Source organism: Myotis myotis, unplaced genomic scaffold, assembly GCF_014108235.1.
Source record: "Myotis myotis isolate mMyoMyo1 unplaced genomic scaffold, mMyoMyo1.p scaffold_m19_p_29, whole genome shotgun sequence".
Taxonomy (NCBI): domain Eukaryota; kingdom Metazoa; phylum Chordata; class Mammalia; order Chiroptera; family Vespertilionidae; genus Myotis; species Myotis myotis.
In genome coordinates, this window is record NW_023416334.1 from 1761057 (window position 1) to 1783222 (window position 22166).

General features: G+C 51.7%; 2 protein-coding genes and 1 long non-coding RNA gene across 7 annotated transcripts in view; 2 read left to right on the plus strand and 1 right to left on the minus strand.

The window, feature by feature from the left end:
• Positions 1 to 1597: 1597 nt before the first annotated feature.
• LOC118649416 lies at positions 1598 to 5012 on the plus strand. 4 transcript variants are annotated; one of them, XR_004965649.1, is made up of 4 exons: positions 1598 to 1688; positions 2070 to 2349; positions 3730 to 3842; positions 3992 to 5012. It is a non-coding gene; the product is annotated as an uncharacterized LOC118649416 (long non-coding RNA). The 4 variants fall into 4 exon arrangements; XR_004965648.1 differs by lacking the exon at positions 1598 to 1688 and adding an exon at positions 1851 to 1977; XR_004965646.1 differs by lacking the exon at positions 1598 to 1688 and having other exon boundaries at positions 1845 to 2349.
• Positions 5013 to 5511: 499 nt separating this feature from the next.
• The window catches only part of FAM83G (family with sequence similarity 83 member G), a 62777-nt gene continuing 46122 nt past the window's right edge, over positions 5512 to 22166 (minus strand). The window contains exon 6 of one of the 2 annotated variants that reach the window (XM_036296424.1): positions 5512 to 6536. In XM_036296424.1, the coding sequence (XP_036152317.1) occupies positions 6482 to 6536 (55 nt within the window). In that variant the 3' untranslated portion in view covers positions 5512 to 6481. Of the gene's footprint in view, positions 6537 to 11796; positions 12315 to 22166 lie in introns of those variants that run through there. The other variant, XM_036296425.1, reaches the window with a different exon arrangement.
• The window catches only part of SLC5A10 (solute carrier family 5 member 10), a 77037-nt gene continuing 62890 nt past the window's right edge, over positions 8020 to 22166 (plus strand). Inside the window, exon 1 of the mRNA XM_036296427.1 lies at positions 8020 to 8133. Within this exon, the coding sequence (XP_036152320.1) occupies positions 8020 to 8133 (114 nt within the window). The remainder of the gene's footprint in view (positions 8134 to 22166) is intronic.

The following is a 22166-nucleotide window of genomic DNA, read 5'->3' on the forward strand; positions in this document are numbered from 1 at the left end:
TTTCAATAGAACTTACAGCGCCCCGTTGTGGACATTGGACTCACGTGCAGGTAACTGTCTTCAGGTTTTGTTTTTACCTGTGAGCTAAACCGGTTCCTGACTTCGCTAATCCTCCAAACCTGTTTCATCTCCCATCTCCAGACTAGGAATTATTGAGAACTAAAACTTTTTCCTAAGGCTGTCAGGGTTGCTGAAGGAGGAACGCACGAGGCCGAAAGGGGTAAAGAATTATGAATTTATCAGGTCATCTGGAAACCAGATGGGCTGAGCCCCAAAATGGCGCCAGCACCCAGGAACCGCGGAATTAGAGGTTTTAAAGGACTCCGGGCCGGCTTTTTTGGCGGGCAGGAATTCTCTGGGCCTGTCGGACCCTGGGCAAGTCTGGAGGGGAGAGTTACTGGCCTTAGCAAGTGGAATATGGTCTAAGTGAAAGGGAATGTCGGTTGCAAAACCATCTAAAAGTCGGTTTCCCAGGGCTATCGATTCGATGATTTGACCAGACCTAACAACGCCATGCAGAATATCCCTCAGCACCTGAGGACGTCGCCAGAGACGTTCAAACTGGAGACAAAGAGAATCTATCAGGTTGTCACTGCGCTTCATTCCAGCAAAAGCCTTGCATCTGAAAGTCTTCTCAGCTGAGTCTTGCAGACTCAGAAAGTGGTTTGTGATGTGCTGTGCTCAGTAACCTTCGTGTCTTCTTGCGCCTGTTTCATAGGGTGGGTGCCTGTGACCTCATTACCTGTTGCTGTTTACACAGGCGAGGCCTCACTCAGCCCACCTGCAGGGCTAGGTTGACTGGCCTGGACGAGACGGTGGAGTCAGTGACATACGAAGCGGTCTTTCGGCTTTTCTGTCCCTTCTGCCCAAGTTGTTCAGACAGAAACGGCCCAGAGTTCTTAGAGGGAAAATCTTAGCATACTCCCCTAGCTGAACTTGAATTAAGGATGGTAAACAAGAGGCTTCAGACAGGTGGGACACACCTTCTGTTCAGGGACTAGGGACGTCCCTCCTCCACCCTGACCCGGGACACTGTAAAGTTGGTCTCTCCTTTTACCTCACCAGACCGTTATTGGCTATATTTCTCCTCATTTTGGATGGCACTGCTAGCTTGTCCAACAACACGGTCCCCTTACTGCCTTCAGGATGATCTGGATTTGCAAGCCCCTCCTCCCGGTGTGAAGATGCCCACTCCCTTCTGCTGCTTTCTTCCTTGGCAGATCCGAAGGACTGAAGGCTCCTGGGCCTGGGCAGAGGCAGGACTGTGCGCCTGGACAGCAAGAAGATGCTAAAGAAGAGACATCACCCTTTACCGTCTAAGATCACAGGCCCACGGTCCTCAGGAGGGAAAGGTGTTCATAGGTGGCTAGATGTTAATAAAGGAAGGGAGCTTAAGACATTATCAGCCCAGTAACGAGGGGGCAGAAGCCTGCTCAACCAGGAAGCAACCGCTGCACCCCCTCCAGGGCCTCCCCGCATTGCCCCGCCCAGGGGACTAGCAGCACCCCAGCTCCCCACCTCATGCATGGAGCAGCCTGCCCTTCGCCGGTGGGGAGAGCGAGCGTGGCGGGAGGGGGAGGTAAGCACATGCGCAGAAGTAAAGTTGGGGGCCGCAGGAGCCTGTGGGTGCAGCCTGGGGAAGGGATGGGGCTGGTAAGGACCACAGCGGCAGGAGGTCTAGGAAGCCGGTAGGTGGGCTGGAGACCGGAAGCCAGGAGCGCTTGGGAAGTTGAGTGGTTGGTTAGCATCACCTGGTCTGTCCCGGGTAGAGAGGAGTATCAGCCTGACGGAGACGCGCTCCTCCCTGTGAGCAGCCTCTCCTCCTGGCAGCCCTGGGCCTCCAGCTGCGGGGGCGGGGGCGGGGGCGGGGGCGGATGGGCGCCAGCCGGGGTGCGCTGCGCCAGCCGGGGTGGACCGCGGCAGGGCCTCGGCCTGGACCAACGCGCAGCGCCCCTGAACCGGCTGAGCGCGGGCCTGGTGAGGGCGAGACGGGACGCAGAGCGGTGGGCCGAGGGGGCAGGGGACCCGGGGGCGAGTCGGAGACCGGCCTCCACGGTTCGTCCTCATAGACGGGAAGCAGCAGGCGGCCCGTCGGTCCCGAGCTTCCCGGGCAAACAGGACGCGGGAGGCTGTGCACAGGGGACTGGAGCACGTTTTCCTGGAAGGTCCGCCTGGACGAAGGGAGGAAGAGAAACCTAGAAGAGGACTCTGCCCATTTTTAAAAACACCCAGTAGGAGACATAAGACCTGGGTGACCTACGGGATAGTCTGGAAACTCCACAGGACTCGGCCAGCGAGGACCCGGAGGGACTCCGGCGCAGTAGAGAAAACTGCCCGCTGCTGCTCCAGGTGAGCCCGCCGCCCCCCGTGAGCCCGCCGCCCCGCCTGAGCCCGCCGCCCCCCGTGAGCCCTCCGCCCCGCCTGAGCCCGCCGCCCCGCCTGAGCCCGCCGCCCCGCCTGAGCCCGCCGCCCCGCCTGAGCCCGCCGCCCCCCGTGAGCCCTCCGCCCCGCCTGAGCCCTCCGCCCCGCGTGAGCCCTCCGCCCCGCCTGAGCCCTCCGCCCCGCCTGAGCCCTCCGCCCCGCCTGAGCCCGCTGCCCCCCGTGAGCCCGCCGCCCCGCCTGAGCCCTCCGCCCCGCCTGAGCCCTCCGCCCCGCCTGAGCCCGCTGCCCCCCGTGAGCCCGCTGCCCCGCCTGAGCCCGCCGCCCCGCCTGAGCCCTCCGCCCCGCCTGAGCCCGCCGCCCCGCCTGAGCCCTCCGCCCCGCCTGAGCCCTCCGCCCCGCCTGAGCCCGCCGCCCCGCCTGAGCCCTCCGCCCCGCCTGAGCCCGCCGCCCCGCCTGAGCCCGCTGCCCCCCGTGAGCCCGCTGCCCCGCCTGAGCCCGCCGCCCCGCCTGAGCCCGCCGCCCCCCGTGAGCCCGCCGCCCCGCCTGAGCCCGCCGCCCCGCCTGAGCCCGCCGCCCCCCGTGAGCCCGCTGCCCCGCCTGAGCCCGCCGCCCCGCCTGAGCCCGCCGCCCCCCGTGAGCCCGCCGCCCCGCCTGAGCCCGCCGCCCCGCGTGAGCCCTCCGCCCCGCCTGAGCCCGCCGCCCCGCCTGAGCCCTCCGCCCCGCCTGAGCCCTCCGCCCCGCCTGAGCCCTCCGCCCCCCGTGAGCCCTCCGCCCCCCGTGAGCCCGCCGCCCCGCCTGAGCCCTCCGCCCCGCCTGAGCCCGCCGCCCCCCGTGAGCCCGCCGCCCCGCCTGAGCCCGCCGCCCCCCGTGAGCCCGCCGCCCCGCGTGAGCCCGCCGCCCCGCGTGAGCCCTCCGCCCCGCCTGAGCCCGCCGCCCCGCCTGAGCCCTCCGCCCCCCGTGAGCCCGCCGCCCCGCCTGAGCCCTCCGCCCCCCGTGAGCCCTCCGCCCCGCCTGAGCCCGCCGCCCCCCGTGAGCCCTCCGCCCCGCCTGAGCCCACCGCCCCGCCTGAGCCCTCCGCCCCCCGTGAGCCCTCCGCCCCGCCTGAGCCCGCCGCCCCCCGTGAGCCCGCCGCCCCCCGTGAGCCCGCCGCCCCCCGTGAGCCCGCCGCCCCGCCTGAGCCCGCAGCCCCGCCTGAGCCCGCAGCCCCGGGCGAGTCCTCCGCCCCGCGTGAGCCCGCCGCCCCCCCTGAGCCCGCCGCCCCGCCTGAGCCCGCAGCCCCGCCTGAGCCCGCAGCCCCGGGCGAGTCCTCCGCCCCGCGTGAGCCCGCCGCCCCGCCTGAGCCCGCAGCCCCGGGCGAGTCCTCCGCCCCGCGTGAGCCTGCTGCCACGGACCCGCTGAGAGCTGGTAGAAGGCCTTTTGCCACCCCTCTGTCTCCCAGCCCAGGATTTGAATTCGGACAGGTGAGCATTTCTCACAGGCAGCCTTCCGTTTCCACCCAAATACGTCTCACCGCCAGACCTCACCCTCCCTGGTGGGTCCCCGAAAATGTTTTTCTCGGCACACTGCAAGGACCCCACTTCTACTGGCAACACTGTGTTTATTGCAAAAGCAGGAGCCACCAGCTGGAGGGTGCAGCCCACAGCTGGGCAGAAGGACGCGATAGCACACCTGCTTTAGCTCGTTCCAGCTCATCCATGTGGGTCGCCGCCGCTAGACTCCTGCACATTCTGAGGCACCAAGAGAGGAAATAACCGCATAGATGTCTCCTCCCCACCCGAGAGGGGCTCCCAGCCCCCCTGCTTTGGCCCCAGCCAACCCCCCTCCTGCCCAGCCCCCTCCTTGTCCAAAAGACGTTTTTTCATGAATCTGGGGCTGTAACATAATAAAAAAAAAATGAATGCAACTGTGCCCCTTGATGACAGGGATGCGCTGAGACATGCATCCCTAGGTGAATTCGTCACTGTGTAAACATCATAGAGAAAAGGCTAAAAAGGGCTAATTCCAATGTAACCCTGATATTTGGGGGGCTAGCAATTGGAATCCATGCCAGCAAGCTCAGTGTACATTCCTGATAATCTATAATTAAGCCACTACCTCCTTCCCAGAAACTGGTCTTGCAGAACCTGTTACAGAGGTCATAAAACTGTGAACAATGCACTGCCCCAGAGGGAGGATTATTAACGCTGGTGCCAGGCCAGACCATCAGATATGGCCTGGAGACCCCCAACACCTGGGGGCCTTCTTGCAAGGCCCACAAAAAGGACCCGAAGCATAATCCATATTTGCAGGACAAAGACCACAGGGGGATATAAAGAGAAGCCCCCTGCATGTTTCTTCACTCAGATTTGGAAAGTTATTCCCTGAGTCCGCTGGCATATTAAACAGTGTCCCTCCTTTTCTTTAAAGCGTCGCTTGGTTTTTCTGTGGTCTTCTGCAACAATAGAGCATCTACATGGCTCTATGGCTACCACCAGAATACATGCAGTTCATCCTTGCCAAAACTTGGTTATGAGGGGAATGGCTGTACTTGGTCTTTGTTCCAGATCCTGTCACATAGCTCCTAAAACCCTTGGAATTTCCAGAGTGATAAGAGTGTCTTTTGTATGATAAAAAAAACCATTGAAACCTGTGAAGAATTTTTGTGAGTTTATTTGAGCCAAACTGTCGACATATGCTGGGAAGCACAACCTCAGTGAATTGAGCTAATGCTCTGGAGAATGGTGGGTTACATCTGTATTTATACTTTGCAATCAAAGGAGGGACGTAGGTAGGTTACATGAAATCCATTGGTGATAGACTAGAGAGGCGGGAGGAAGCAAAGCAGGGAAACCTCTGGGATTGGATACAAAGTAAAATGATAGACACACACTTAGGTGGGTACAGAATCAATTAACATAACAATGAAGGAATTTGTGGTCTCTGTCCTGGAACCCAGGCACATTAGGTTGTGGCCCAAGGGGTCCAGAAAAAGAAGTTACACGTTACCCAGACATTTCAAGGGTATGTAATCATAGATGCAAAAAGACAGATAGGCTCAGTTAAGGTAAAGGTTGACCTTGTCAGGGAAGATTCCAGCCTAGGATGTAACTGCTCACCATCACTGCTTTTAGTTAAAGTTTCATTTCAGACCATCCTTTGTGGTGACTTTAGGTCTGAGTTTGCAAGACCACCATATAGGCCTCCCCTGAGCTGTCAGGTCAGCATGTGGCCCCTTTCGTCCACAATGAGATAACTTGTTTCTGGGGGCCCCTAGATAACTTAAGGATGGGGGACGGTAACCCAAAAAATCAAGCTGATTAGAGGGTAGGAAACTGGCAGCCTACCACCCACCCAAACTCCAGGAGAGAGGGGCTGGAGTCAGGCACCAGTGGCCCATGACTTCAGCAGCCCTGCTAGGCGATGAAGCTCCTTAACCGTCCACGGTGAGTGGGATTTGGAGAGCTTCCAGGTCGGTGAACACACCCATGTGCCAGGAGGGTGACGCACCCCAGCTCCATGGGGACAGAGGCTCCTGCGCTCAGGACCCTTCTGAACCCCCCTCTACAGACCTCTTTGTCTGGCGGTTCATCTGTAACCTCCATCAGACCTTTATTATAACCATAACAGCAAAGTGTGTCCCTGAGTTCTGTGAGCGGTTCTGGCAAATTATAACCTGAAGAAGGGCTGTGGGAACCCTGATTATGGACGTTTGGCTAGAAGTACGGGAGGCCTGGGACTGTCATGGCGCCTCAAGCAGGAGCAGCCTGATGAGTCTCGGGGAGACGGCGTCAGAATTGAATTGAATTGCAGGACACCCCGTTGTCCAGAGACGGAGGACGGTTGGTGTAGAAAACCCCACACATCAGGTGCTGGATGGTGTCTCAGATATGACAGTGATGCTTTCTCTCGGGACGGATGCAGCTCACCGGGTGTGATCTGGTTGGCTTCTTGGCTGGGCAGAGCTCCTGGCCAGAAGAGTTGGATCTGTGTGTGTGAGCATGTTGGACCGGATGGGGGCGGGATATAGACGGTGACTGGGCTTGAGCGTGGAATTGCTCCCTCATGTCCCCCCTGCCACGCTCTCCCTGGCTCTGCCCACCGGCTCCTCCAGGACTTTTGATCAGAAGGGAGTCGGGGTGTTCTCTCTAAAAGGTTTATTTCCTCTGAGACCCAGGCTGAGGAGAAGGGATCAAACACTTTTATTATTTTTATTTTAGAGAGGGGGGGGGGAGGGGAGGGAAGAGAGAGAGAGAAAGAGAGAGAGAGAGAGAAACATCAATGCGAGAGAGATACATTGATCAGTTGCCTCCCATATGCACCCAACCGAGGACTGAACCTTCAACCTAGGTATGTGCCCTCCCGGTGCACAGGACAACGCTCTAACCAACTGATCCACACTGCCCAGGGCACTGTTCTTTTCAATTGCTTGATTTTTAAGAGACATGCTTAATACATCTGGATCCTTCTGCCGTCAGAAGCGGCCTTTTGATTTGTGGTACACTTCTAGCGATGGCTTGGGAAGTAAATGCCACCTGAGGGGTTAGTTGATTGAAGGCGAAGGGAGTTGGGGAGGGCAGCCTGAGCCTTCCCTAGCTTACTATAAGCCGTGACTTAATGTTTCCTGCGTGGGAGGGGGTTAATTTTAAACCCCGCACCCCCTGTTACTAAATAACAGGCACAGCTGGGTTTGTAGGCCAGCGTGTTCCCAGTGGCAGCCGCTCACCCATGAAGGCTCTGGAAGGGCCGAGTGTCCTGGTCAAACTCCAAAGGTGTTGCAAAGCCACAGGCCCTGTCACTGCGATGCCCGCAGCTGCACATGATTTAATTCGTGAGTGAGCATCAGGGCGGAAGGACGACGGCATCTGATGGGCCCAGAGCCATCACTGCCACCAACAAGGAGGGTCTGGAGTCAGGTCTGGAGCTAAACCCCAGCCTTGTCTCTTAAGTGAAATGACAGATGGCGCAGCCTCCTGCCCTCTGTTCCCGGCTGGGGTGACGTCACCTGAGTGGTTTGCTGAGCACAGGAAGGGACAGCCTGCAGAAAGCTGAGCCAGGCCTCGGCCTGGCAGGCCCGCTGGATACCGGTCGCTTCATGGCCCTAAGAAGACCACACCGGCCCGGAAGAGGTCACCCTGAGGGGCCTGGGCCTGTTTCACGGTCTAGAAGGGTGTTGGGGCAGGTTCTTACTGCCCCTCATGAGTGCAATCTGGGGCCAGGCTGTTGTGGCGGGAAGTAAACCACGAATGTGAGAGTCGCCGTCCCAGTCCCCTCGCCCAATGCCAGCCCTGAAGGGGCGCTGCCTGTGCCGGTGGGTGCGTTGGCCTCTGTCCCCGCCCTCCATGCTTCTCACAGGAACTACACGGAGGTCGGGCCACCCATTGGGTAGCAGCCTTTCTGGGAACATTCTGGTGGCTTTGGATCCACTACACTTTCTTTATTTTCCCCCAAACCTCCTCTGAATTTAAGGAGGCTCCTTGCTCCCCCGCCCTTTCAGTTCTCCCCGAGGAGAGAACTCTGAAGCAGTTGCCCTGCCCGGCCACAGGGGCAGGGGACGCCCTGGTCTTGCTCGGTTTAATGATCAATTTATTGCTGCCAGGAAGTCCTCTCTGCCCGGCTCGGCCCCTATTCCCTTTGGCTCAGAGAAGGCACTGCTGCAGGATGGCGGTGGACAACTCCACGGGCGACCCCCGGGCCCCGAGCTCGCAGCTGAGCCTGGCTGACATCATCATCATCACCGTGTACTTTGCCGCGAATGTGGCCGTGGGCATATGGGTGAGAGGCCGGCGGGTGTGGGACCTGGCCGTGGGCATATGGGTGAGAGGCCGGCGGGTGTGGGACCTGGCCGTGGGCATATGGGTGAGAGGCCGGCGGGTGTGGGACCTGGCCGTGGGCATATGGGTGAGAGGCCGGCGGGTGTGGGACCTGGCCGTGGGCATATGGGTGAGAGGCCGGCGGGTGTGGGACCTGGCCGTGGGCATATGGGTGAGAGGCCGGCGGGTGTGGGACCTGGGCGCCGGCAGCATCTCCCCGGTGACCAGGGCGCATTGGGTCCTGCTCCCAGTCTGGGATGGATGTGGCCTTCATTTCTGGCTTCGGGCCTGACTCTGAGGTCTGGGAGGGAGGATGGTGTGTGCGCTCTGGAATCTGGGAAGTTGCTTGGCTTTCTGGGCCTCGGAGTCCTGGTCTGTAAGATGGACATACCACCTACCTTGTCCTCAGTCCCAAGTCCTTGAAGTGGGGGGAGGTCTACCTAAGAGGTCCACGGGGCTGGACCCTGCTGCTCCTGCTTCCATAGCTGTAGTGGTGTTGGCAGCTGCCGTGGTGCTGGTGCTGGTAGTGGTGCTGGTACTAGTGGTGCTGGCAGCTGCAGTGGTGGTGGTGCTGGTAGTGGTGGTGCTGGTAGTTGTGGTGGTAGTAGTGGTGCTGGTAGCTGTAGTGATAGTGGTGGTGGTAGTGGTGGTGGTAACTGCAGTGATGGTGGTAGTGGTGGTGGTAGTAGTGGTGTTGGCAGTTGCAGTGGTAGTGGTGCTGGTGGTAGTGGTGCTGGTGGTAGTAGTGGTGTTGGCAGTTGCAGTGGTAGTGGTGGTGCTGGTAGTTATGGTGGTAGTAGTGGTATTATTGGTGGTAGTGGTGGTGGTAGTAGTGGTGTTGGCAGCTGCAGTGGTAGTGGTGCTGGTGGTAGTGGTGGTGTATTAGTGATGGTCAGTTGTAGTGGTAGCTGTGGGATATTGGCGGTGTTGTTGGACAGTGTGGTTAGAATATTAGTGGTGATAGTTGTGGTGGTAGCTGTAGGGTATTGGTGTTGTTGGACAGTGTGGTTAGAATATTAGTGGTGACAGTTGTGGTGGTAGCTGTAGGGTATTGGCGGTGTTGTTGGACAGTGTGGTTAGAATATTAGTGGTGATAGTTGTGGTGGTAGCTGTAGGGTATTGGTGTTGTTGGACAGTGTGGTTAGAATATTAGTGGTGACAGTTGTGGTGGTAGCTGTGGGGTATTGGTGGTGTTGTTGGACAGTGTGGTTAGAATATTAGTGGTGATAGTTGTGGTGGTAGCTGTAGGGTATTGGCGATGTTGTTGGACAGTGTGGTTAGAATATTAGTGGTGATAGTTGTGGTGGTAGCTGTAGGGTATTGGTGTTGTTGGACAGTGTGGTTAGAATATTAGTGGTGATAGTTGTGGTGGTAGCTGTGGGGTATTGGTGGTGTTGTTGGACAGTGTGGTTAGTAATAGTTGTGGTGGTAGTAATAGCAACAACAGAAGCAGCAGTTGAAGTTGATCCTTTTGTGATTAAATTGTGAATCACGTTGGAAGCTGGGCTTGGCCCTGACTTTCTCTATGTATGTGGAGCTCTTTACGGAGCCTCTCTGGCTGTTTCTTCAAACACACAGTGTGAACGTCAGTGCAGTCCAGGCCCCTGGCTGTTCCAAGGAGCACAGGGATGTGAGTGTCTGGTGCCGACCATCCTGGCCATGTTCCAGGAGAGCTGGGACCTCGGAGGCGGGGCCTGTGCACGCACCGAGGGGCCAGCAGAGGCTTTCTGCGTGGGACAGTGGGAGCGAGGCTGAGAGGTCAGCAGACCTCAGCACGGACAGGAGAGGAGGGACGCTTTCCCGCCAGCACCAGCGGGGCTTTAGCGGGGAGCGCATCCCTAAGGAAGGCGTTTGGGGCCTCTGAGGCCAGGCACTGTGCCGCGCAGGCCCGCCTGTCCCAGCGCAGCCTGGCTGTGGCCCGGGCAGTGTGGGGTGTGGGAGTTATGGCCTGCCCCTCCCAGAGGCCATGCCAGCCCCGCTGGGTGCCGCTGGCAGAGAGCTGTGAGTATGTGCAGGATATAGCAGGGCTGGAAGAGGGGGGTGCCGAGCCAGGGCCCACAGGGTTGTAGGTGCTCATGGCCCAGAGGCAGGTGGACCAGCGGGGCAGGTGCAGCTCTGCAAAGATGCTCTGGTGGTGAGGTGAGGCGAGGAGAGCCAGGAGAGGGCCTTCAAGGACTGTTCCTGGAGGAGAGGGCTCTGAGTTAACCCTTTGCACCCATTAGGCCATCTGTTAACAAGTGACAGAAAACCTATTTCAAATGAGCTAGAGCACTGAAGGACATGTAAGGCATCCATCCTGAAAAGTGCAGCAACAGGGAGGCTTCAGGTACCGTGTGATCTGGGGGTTCGCAGTACCATCAAGGCTAGGGCTGCACCGCACTGTGGTTCTCTCGCCTCCACCTGCTAGCATGTGTGGCTTTGTCCTGAGTCCACTTTCCCTCTGGAAGGGGAGATGCCCAGCCTAGGGTCCAACCTGGGTGTAAATTCCGAGTTCACTTGGAACCGACTCTGCCACAGAGGGGCTCTCCGTGGGTGCACACGAGGCGTCCATGGTGCCGACAGCCCCAGAGCCCAGCTTCCTCCTCCACCTCGAGGTCCAGGAGCAACCCAGCTGCATGCGCTCTGACTACCGCCTCTTAAGCCAGGACTGCCCCTGACCAGGTGTGACAGGCGCAGGGCCCGGCGCTGGGGATGGGGGGGTGGGACACTCAAGCCAATTGCTGGGAAAAGGGGCGCCTTTAGGAATGGAAAGGAGAATAAGGAGGCAATTGGCAGGGCGCTGTGTCCGTGAAAGATGAGAAGACGTTAGGAAAAGGCAGGGGCTACGGCCAGAGCTGCTCGAGCTGTGGGTGCGCAGGCCACACAGTCGGACGGAGCCTTCGGACTGCGCTGCTCTCAGTTCCGCTGGTCACAGGCAGAGGAAGGAGGAGACGCGAGAGGACTTGGGGCCGGAGAAAAGCAGGAAGGAGCCACATCAAAAGCTTCGGCTTAGTCACCTTGAACATGGGCTGGGGAACAATGAAAAGCCAGGAAGACAGAAACCTACAGAGTGACTGGTAGTTTCTGATCCAGCCTTGAAATGTGTATCCAAATACACCTCCTGGGTCCCCTTTTCCATATTTCTCCTGTTTTCAATTTTATATCTTTCCAATTTCTCTCATCCAGGTAGCACCAATGGGGCGTGGAAAAGCCACCTGATCACTGACCCTTATTCAACACTCACCGGGCCCAGGCGCCAGTGTCAGAGCTACCTGCCTTCACTCATTAACCTCCTCAGAACCCACGAGGGAAGAACTCCTGTTAGGGCCACAGTTCGGAAGAGGACACGGAGGCACTGGTTACACTAAGCCGCTTCCCAGGCACTCTGATTTACGATTTTAAATTCCAAGCACATAGAGCCAAAATCCATACTCCCCCCAAATAAAAGGCAGGCAGGACACTCAAGTGATCATTTGTTGAAATGTATTAGAAATATAAATATTAGAAGTAAGGAATCAAGACCAAAGGGCTTTCAGCTTCCAGAGCAGAAATGAGAAAGCCCAGCTTAGCTGCGCGCTGGGGCAGTTTTTGGTCCAGCTCTGAGGAAGGTCAACGCTTGACCTTCAGGGCCACAGCAACCTTCCTGAAGCGGTTTGGCTGGTCAGGGGTAAGAAGCCAGGAGGAGCTGGCTCAGTCAGCGCTGGTCAGCTCTGCTCGTGGCCACAGCTCCCCGTTATGTCTGTGTCCATCCCTGCCTGGCCCAGAGCTCCCCCTGCCCCCGGGTGGGGGTGGCGGCTCCCGGGGGGTGGGCAGTGGCCTGGAGCGGGCTGGACAGAACTGGAGCCGGGGAAGCTGACTGCTGAGCCCAGGGCAGGGGGCGGGCTGTGGATGGGGAGTGGGCTGCCTCTGTTCTTTTTTCTTTTAATGGGTAATAGTCACCATTTTAACCATTTTCAGTGTTATAATTTTTTTGTGTTTTTTCTATTAGTATTCAAAATCAAGTAGCAAAATGATTAATAGTTGTATCCATCTCATGGAGCTACAATCATGAATGGGGCAGCGTGTAGGACGTGGGGTTAGGAGTGCAGTGGGAACCTCTCGTGCTGCTTGCTCACCGGCCTCTCACTCCATTGAGCTCATCGTCCTGCCCATCTTTGGAGGAGCCTGCAGGGCATAGTTAAAGCCACATGCAACCGTTAGTGTCTTCCCAGACCAAGACCCAGCAACACTTTTTTCTTCTTTTTTTTACTTATTCATTTTTTAAATTGTTGACAGTATTACAGATTCCCACCTTTTCCTCCCTTTGCCCCCTCCCCCCAACCCCTGCCTCACCCAGGCCTTCACCTCAGTATTATGTGTCCATGGGCTATGCATATGTTCTTTAAGCTAATCTTCCTCCTCCCCCGTTTCTCTCTGAGATCTGTCAGTCTGTTCCATGCTTCCATGTCTCTGGATCTATTTTGTTCATCAGTTTGTTTTGTTCATTAGATTCCACATATAAGTGAGATTATGTGATATTTGTCTTTCTCTGACTGGCTTATTTCACTTACCATGATACTCTCCAGGCCCCTCCATGCTGCTGCAAAGGGTAAAAGATTCTGCTTTTTTCAGCTGCATAGTATCCCATGGTGTAAATGTGCCACAGCTTTTATCCACTCATCTACTGATGGGCACTTGGGCTGTTTCCAGATCTTAGCTACTGTAAATTGCGCTGCTATGAACATCGGGGAGCATATAGTCTTTCTAATTGATTTTTGGGGCTCTTAGGATATATTCCCAAAAGGGGGATTGCTGGATCAAACTGTGGTTCCACTTTTAATTTTTTGGGCAACTCCATACTGTTTTCCACAGTGGCTGCACCAATCTGCATTCCCACCAGCAGTGCATTACGGTTCCCTTTTCTCCACATCCTCACCAGCACTTGTTGTTTGTTGATTTGTTGATGGTAGCCATTCTGGTAGGTGTGAGGTGATACCTCATTGCATTTTAATTTGCATCTCTGGGATGATTAGTGACTTTAGAGTATTTTTTCATATGTCTCTTGGCCATCTGTATGTCCTCTTCAGAGAAGTGTCTATTCGGGTCCTTTGCCCATTTTTAATCAGATGATTTGTCTTCCTGGTGTTGATTTGTATGAGTTCTTTGACTATTTTGGAAATTAACCCCTTATCAGATGTATAATAGGTGAGTATGTTCTCCCACACAGTGGGTTCCCTTATCATTTTGATGCTGATTTCTTTTGCTGTGAGGAAGATTTTTAGTTTGATGTAGTCCCATTTGTTTATTTTTCCTTTGTTTCTGTTGCCCTAGGAGATGTATCGGTGAAAATTCTGCTACATGAGATATCTGTGATTTTACTCCCTGTTTTCTTCTAGGATATTTATGTTTTTGTGACTTATATTTACGTCTTTTATCCATTTTGAGTTTATTCTTGTGTATGGTGTAAGTTGTAACCTAGTTTCATTTCTTTTTCATATACCTGTTAATTCTAAGCACCGTTTATTGAAGAGACTGTCTTTGCTCTATTGTATGATCTTGCCTCCTTTGTCAAATATTAATTGACCATAATGGTGTGGGTCAATTTCTGGGGCCTCTGTTCTGTTCCATTGGTCTATATGCCTGTTCTTTTGCCAGGACCAGGTTGTTTTGATGACAATGGCTTTGTAGTATAGTTTGATATCTGGTATTGTGATCCGTCCAACTTTGATCTTCTTTATCAAGATTGCTGCAGCTATTCAGAGTCTTTTTTGGTTCCTTATAAATTTTTGGAATATTTGCTCTACATGTGTGAAATATGCCAATTATATTTTAACTGGGATTGTATTGAATCTAAAGATTACTTTGGGTGATATGGACATTTTAATTATGTTAATTCTACCAAACCATGAGCACGGTATATGGTTCCACTTGTTTGTATTGTCTTCTATCTCTTTTTTCAATGTCCTGTAGTTTTTCGAGTACATGTCTTTTACCTCCTTGATTAAGTTTATTCCTAGATATCTTAATATTTTTGGTTGCAATGGTAAATGGGATTTTTTTTTTTAGTTTCTCTTTTTGATAATTCATTATTGGTGTATAGAAATTCCATTGATTTCCGGATGTTAATTTTGTATCCTGATACTTTAACAAATTCATTTATTAAACCTAGTAATTCTTTATGGAGTCTTTAGGGTTTTCTATGTACAATATCATGCCATTTGTGAATAATGAGAGTTTTACTTCCTCCTTCCCAAGTTGGGTGCTTTTCGCTCGTTCATCCTTTCTGATTGCTGTGGCTGGGGCTTCCAGTACTATGTTGAATAAGAGTGGTGAAAGTGGACATCCCTGTCTTGCTCCTGTTCTTAATGGGAATGCTTTTAGTTTTTGGTCATTGAGTATGATATTGGCTGTGGGTTTGTCATACATGGCCTTTATCATGTTGATCCCTCTATTCCCACTTTGCTGAGAGTTTTTATCAAAAATGGGTGCTGGATTTTGTCAAATGCTTTTTCTGCATCTATTGATATGATCATGTGATTTTTAAAAAATATGTTTTTACTGATTTCAGAGAAGAAGGGAGAGGGGGAGAGAGATAGAAACATCAATGATGAGAGAGAATCATTGATCAGCTGCCTCCTGCATGCCCTCCACTGGGGATCGAGCCCGCAACCAGGGCATGTGGCGTTGATCAGAATCGAACCGAGAACCCTTCGGTCCTCAGGCCAGCGCTCTATCCACTGAGCCAAACCAGCTAGGGCAGTGGTCGGCAAACTCATTAGTCAACAGAGCCAAATATCAACAGTACAACGATTGAAATTTCTTTTGAGAGCCAAATTTTTTAAACTTAAACTATATAGGTAGGTACATTGTTATTAACTTAATCAGGGGACTCCTAAGCTGGCCTTTGCTAAAAACGTCCTCAATCTGATTGAGGTACGTTTGCTGAGGTCGACCCCTTCCAATTCTCCCATCCTCACTCGCCTTGTATGCTTGTTTCAGATAGACGAGTGTGGATGGGAGAGTTGGAAGGGGTCGACCTCAGCAAATGTGCCTCAAAACAATGTACCTCCCCGGAGCTGCGTATCCTGCACCCCGCTTGCGCGGCGTCTCCCGTCGTCCGACCGACACACCCCCACTTCTTCTAATGCTACTTCTTCAAAATAGACTCGCCCAGGCCGAAAACTGACTTCTGCGCATGGGCCACGGAGTTTCAATTGCACTGTACGTGCGCGCCCGCACGTGGTATTTTGTGGAAGAGCCACACTCAAGGGGCCAAAGAGCCGCATGTGGCTCGCGAGCCGCGGTTTGTCAACCACTGAGCTAGGGTGATTTTTATCCTTCATTTTGTGATTGTGATGCATCACATTTATTGATTTGAGAATATTGTACCAGCATTGTATCCCCAGAATAAATCCCCTGGTCATGGTCTATGATCTCTTATTTTTTTAAATTAAATTGATTGGGGTGACATTGGTCAACATGAACATAGGTGTCAGCTGTGGGTTTCTATGTTATAAGATCTGTATATGGCACTGCGTGCCCACCACCCACAGCCAGGTCTTCTCCTGTCACCTTGTATTAGGATCTCCTTCTCCCCCACCCCTTCCCCCTGGCACCCGCCACACTGCTGTTTGTGTTCACGAGTTTCGTTTTTACGTCCCACACATGAGTGAGGTCGTGTGGTTCTCAGCTTGTTCTGACCGACGGGTTTCGCTCGGCATCATGTTCTAAGGCCCGTCCATGTGGTTGTGAACGGCGCTGATGCGCCCTTTCTCGTGCTGAGGATATCCACTGTGTGCACGGACCACAGCTTCTCTACCCGTCCTCTATGGCCCGGCACTTTGGTTGTTTCCACGTCTTGGCCACTGTGAATAATGATGCAATAGGGGCGCATGTATCTTTGTGAATACAAGATTTCGAGATCTTGGAGTATATACTCAGGAGAGGGATTGCTGGGTCAAATGGTAGTTCTATTCTTTTTTTAAAAAATTATATTTTTATTGATTTCAGAGAGGAGGGGAGAGGGAAAGAGAGATAGAAACATCAATGATGAAAGAATCATTGATTGGCTGCCTCCTGCACACCCACTACTGGGGATTGAGTCCGCAGCCCAGGCATGTGCCCTTGACCAGAATTGAACTTGGGACCCTTCAGTCTGCAGGCTGACGCTCTATCCACTGAGCCAAACCAGCAAGGGCAGTAGCTCTATTCTTAACTTTTTGAGGAATCGCCAGACTGCTTTCCATAGTGGTTGTACCATCTACATTCTCATCAGCAGTGAATGAGGGTTCCCTTTCTTCCACGGCCTCTCCAACACTTGTTGTTGCTTGTCTATTTGAGAATGGGCACTCTAACAGGTGTGAGGTGGTATCTCACTGCAGTTTTGATTTGCATTTCCTAATTGCCAGTGAGGTTGGGCATCTTTTAATAGATCTATTGGATGTTTGTATCTTTATTAAAAAGGCAAAGCAAGTAAATTTATACGTTTGACCCATGAGGCACAGATGCTGCCCTACCCCGAGCCTATTTAAAATGCAGGCTGCTTAGGGCTTTTATTTGCATTTTATTTTTAAAATTTTGCTGGTGAAAATTTCTGGTTTTACTTAAGAAATCTTTTATTACTTGTTTTGCCCTTCCTTAGAGGCCAAAACCTTCACTGCATATAAAATATATGTATATAAGTAGAATATAGTTATTAATTTTTATTTGATAAAGCTTTCCATGTGCTTTCAAGTATACTAGATCAGTTTAATTTAAAATTATGTCCTTTAAGAAGAGAGAACAAACTTTTGAAAACCTTTTAGGGCCCGTGAAATGTCCCAAAGGTATCTCTCATTAAAGTCTTGAAATTTAACTTGGAAAGATCATCAAATATATATATATTTGTATATATACATGATCTAAAGATTTTATATTTTTTATAATTATTTTAAAAGATAATTAAATTTAAATTGGTTTTTATATTAAAAATTTAGTTGAGATCACAGACTTAATCCTCTTTTTCAATTAGACCAGTGTTGAAATTTTACTACAATCATATGATTTCTCCCAATTTAATTTGAACCTTAAACTCTTAGAAGTCTTAAATTTTTTTGCTGATAAAAGTTAAATATTTAGTATTTCTCAGATTAGTAATACCTTTACATTTTTAAGAATACAAGATATAATTAATTCAATTCTGACCTCTAGATTTTTCATGAGGCAAATTCAGATTAATATTTCAGTATTTTGTCATTTCAAAATACTTAGACATTTAATTTTATTATTTAACTCAGCAAACTTCCAAAGTTTTAAGCAGCCATAGTTTGGCAGCAGGTCGGTACCCATTCAAATGTAAATTACAACCTTCTTCCTTAAGAGATTACCATGGGAAGCCAGCCTTCTAAATTGACAAAGGGTGTAGCTAGTCTTTACCTGGGCTACTAGGACCTTTATAATTAATACTAGAGGCCTGGTGCACAAAAATTTGTGCACTAGGGAGGGTCCCTCAACCCAGCCTATGCCCTCTTGCAGTCTGGGACCCCTGGGAGGATGTCCACCTGCTGGCTTAGGCCCGCTCCCTGGGAGATCAGGCCCAAGCTGGCAGTCAGACATCCCTCTGGCAGCCCGGCAGCCCTCGGGGGATGTCCACTAGCCAGCGGGGAGCAGGCCTAAGCTGCAGTCTGACATCCTTAGTACTACTGAGGAGGCGGGAGAGGTTCCCACCACCACCGCTGTACTGGCAGCCATCAGCCTGGCTTGTGGCTGAGCAAAGCTCCCCCTGTGGGAGTGCACTGACCACCAGGGGTGGCTCCTGCATTGAGTGTCTGCCCCCTGGTGGTCAGTGTGTGTCATAGTGACCAGTGATTCCCAGTGGCTCTGCTGTTAGGGTCAATTTGCATATTACCCTTTTATTATATAGGATAGAGGCCTGGTGCATGGGTGGGGGTCAGCTGGTTTGCCCTGAAGGGTGTCCCGGATCAGGGTGGGGGTCCTGCTGGAGTGCCTGGTCAGCCCGGGCAAGGAGCTAAGGGCTGTTTTCAGACTGGCCAAACCCTCTTCAGGGTGGGGGTCCCCACTGGGGTGCCTGGCCAGCCTGGGTGAGGGGCTGATGGCTGTTTGCAGCTGGTCACACCCCCTTCAGGGTGGGGCTCCCCACTGGGGTGCCTGGCCAGCCTGGGTGAGGGGCTGATGGCTGTTTTCAGGCTGGCCACACCCCCTTTAGGGTGGGGGTTCCCCACTGGGGTGCCTGGCCAGTCTGGGTGAGGGGCTGAGGGCCATTTTCAGGCTGGCCAAGGGCCCCCCCCCCCGCCCCCTGGCAACGGAAGCTCCCAGCCTCTTCTTTCTTTCTTTCTTTCTTTCTTTCTTTCTTTCTTTCTTTCTTTCCTTCTTTCTTTTCTTCCTTCCTTCCTTCCTTCCTTCCTTCCTTCCTTCCTTCCTTCCTTCCTTTCTTTCTTTCTTTCTTTCTTTCTTTTCTTTCTTTCTTTCTTTCTTTCTTTCTTTCTTTCTTTCTTTCTCTCTCTCTCTCTTTCTTTCTTTCTTTCTTTCTTTCTTTCTTTCTTTCTTTCTTTCTTTCTTTCTTTCTTTCTTTCTTTCTTATTCTGGGATTTATTTACCTTCTATAATTGAAACTTTGTAGCCTTGAGAGGAGCTCAGAGCCGGCCAGGGCGGGTGGGAGGGAAGCCTCCTGCTCGCTCCATCTCTGTGGCCACACTGGCTGAAAGCAGGTATCTGGGGTTTATATACCTTCTATAATTGAAACTTTGTTGCTTTGAATGGAGCTCAGAGCCTGCCGTGGCAAGCGGGAAGCTTGGCTTCCTCCATCATTGGGGCAACCAAGTCTTCTGCTTGCTCCAGCTCTGTGGCTGCCAGCCGCCATCTTGGTTGGGTTAATTTGCATATAGTCACTCTGATTGGCTGGTGGGCATGGCTTAAGGCATAGCGAAGGTATGGTCAATTTGCATGTTTGTCTTTTATTAGTGTAGATATTATTTAGCTATGTTTTAGCAATTTTGAGATTCTAGAGCCAATTACAATGATCTAAGGCATTTACTTTGGCAAATTCTGTAACAGAGATAACTTACTGTTTAATTTTTTAACTATAGAATGCGATCCATTATTATTTAAAAACTACCCTTTAATATGGAAATCTTTGGGTCATCTCTGCTATCTTTCTTTTGAGAAAAAACAGTCTTTGGGTTTTATTCTGTGGCATCGTAAAGAGATTAAGGTTAGCTCAAAACTATCTAACATCCAAAATCGAACCGTGTGCACACATTTTTTAAGCTAACTTCTCTCTTTACACGTGCACAGAAACCTCAGACGCATTTCTAAATTCTGCAAAACTTTTCATGGCGAGAAGGAGACTTTTCCTAGAACACTCGTACATGTTACAGGATCACCACGTGTCTCCCTTCCCCCACCTCCTATTTGCTTTGGGGGAAAATTCAGTAATGGTCTGGTTGTCTACTGTTTGTTTGTTTTTGTTTTTAAATTAAAGGCATGCTTGGAATTAGCTGGCCTTTGTTTAAACTTCCCTGGGTTGCAATTTTTTTTAAATTAAACCTTTATTGTTCAGATTATTACAGTTGTTCCTCTTTTTCCCCCCTATAGCTCTCCTCCACCCAGTTCCCACCAAACCCTCTGCCCTTACCCCTTCCACTGTCCTCATCCATAGGTGTACGATTTTTGTCCAGTCTCTTCCTACACCCCCACACCCCTTTCCCCCCAGGAATTGTCAGTCCACTCCCTTTCCATGCCCCTAGTTCTATTATATTCACCAGTTGACTCTGTTCATCAGATTTTTTATTCACTTGATTTTTAGATTCACTTGTTGATAGATGTGTATTTGTTGTTCATAATTTTTATCTTTACCTTTTTTTCTTCCTCTTCTTAAAGAATACCTTTCAGCATTTCATATAATGCTGGTTTGGTGGTGATGAACTTCTTTAGCTTTTTCTTATCTGTGAAGCTCTTTATCTGACCTTCAATTCTGAATGATAGCTTTGCTGGATAAAGTAATCTTGGTTGTAGGATCTTGCTATTCATCACTTTGAATATTTCTTGCCACTCTCTTCTGGCTTGCATAGTTTCTGTTGAGAAATCAGCTGACAGTCGTATGGGTACTCCCTTGTAGGTAACTGACTTTTTTTCTCTTGCTGCTTTTAAGATTCTCTCTTTGTCTTTTGCTCTTGGCATTTTAATTATGATGTGTCTTGGTGTGGTCCTCTTTGGATTCCTTTTGTTTAGGGTTCTCTGCACTTCCTGGACTTGTAAGTCTATTTTTTTTCACCGGGTAGGGGAAGTTTTCTGTCATTATTTCTTCAAATATGTTTTCAATATCTTGCCCTCTCTCTTCTTCTGGCACCCCTATAATTCGGATGTTGGTACGCTTGAAGTTGTCCCAGAGGCTCCTTACACCATCTTCATATTTTTGGATTCTTTTTTCTTTTCGCTTTTCCGGTTGAGTATTTTTTGTTTCTTCGTATTTCAAATCTTTGACTTGATTCTTGGGATCCTCTTGTCTGCTGTTGGATCTCTGTGTATTATTCTTTATTTCAGTCAGTGTATGCTTAATTTCTAGTTGGCCTTTTTTCATATCCTCCAGGGTCTCACTAAATTTATCAGCGGTTTCCAGAAAATTCTTGAAAAACCTTGTAACAGTGGTTTTGAACTCTATATCCAGTGGTTGCTTTCCTCCATTTCTGTCATTTGTGACCTGTTTCTTTGTCTCCACATTTTTATGCTTCCCTGTGTTGGTAGAGTGGCTTTGTGTGCTAGGTGACCTATAGGGCCCAGTGGCTCAGCTTCCCCAATTACCTGAGGTGGACACTCTTGGTGCACCCCTTTGTTGGCTTTGTGCACAGTCTTATTGTAGTCTTGTTGAGTTAAGCCTTGATTGTTGTAGTAATCACTGGGAGGAATTGACCTCCAGGCCAATTGGCAGTGAGAATCAGCTGTGTCTGCAGTGGGAGAACTTCTGTGCTGAAGACACCCTTCTGGGACAAGACTTGCTTCAGTGGGGCTTTGGTGCTCACTGAGTCTGCCCCCTGAGTGTGTCCCTTATGGATCTAAGGAGTTGTAATGTGGATGGTTCCACTCTGACCACTGGGTACACTGGCTCTTGGATCTAAAGAGGTGCTAATTTAGCCTCTGCCTGAGGCTACCCAGCAGGAGCTACGAAGAGATCTGCAGATTCCCCTTCCTTTTTTGGGGTTTGGAGGTGCCCAGATGAGGCCCAGCTGTGAAGCAATGCAAGCTGCTGTGGGGCCTTGGGCCTTCTCTTGGAAGTTCTGGGTCTGTCTGGCCCAGCTGCAGTTTGTTAGGTAATTTTCAGATTGCAGAGGATTAGGGCATTCATATGCAAAAGCCTCTGCTGCAGCCTGGGTGGGGCGGGGTCTCAGGGAATCAAAGGGCGGAGCAAGCAGCTATGGCTGATCCTCAGCCCTGCCCTAAGGGGCCCCGCCAGGAAGGGAACAGCCAGGTGAGCTCTGACTCTCCATACAAGGTTAGTTGGAAAACTACTGTGACCACAAAGCAAGGCCCGGGGTCAGAGGAGTTTATGCAGTTGCTTAAGGTGCCGTTGCACCAAAAGAAGGTACCGGGGCTGGCCTTGGTGGGACTGGCTGGTAATTGCTGCAAGTACCTCTGAGGGAAAGCCGCCCTCAAGTTCTGCGTTCTGCCTGATGCCAGACAGTCCAGTTTCTCCCCGTATGAGTCTGGATCCCCAGAGACTTCCCAGGACTGGAGTTCAGAGCAGTTGGGAGCTTGTGACTCCCTCCCAATTTAAAAAAACAGCCGCATCCTCAGGTGCCAGCCCCTTTCTGCGCATGCTCAAGCCTCCGTACCTCTGCACTTTACTTCCGCAGCTCCTCTGAGTTTCAGTGTGCTTTTCTCTTTCCTTCTAGTTGTAGAATTTCCACTCAGCCAGCCTTCCTGTGGTTCTGGATGATGTCCGTTTTGTCTTTTCGTTGTATTTTTGAAGTTGTTGTGAGAGGCAGCAATTTCTGGTGTTTACCTATGCCGCCATCTTCGTTTTTCCTGGGTTGCAATTTTTAC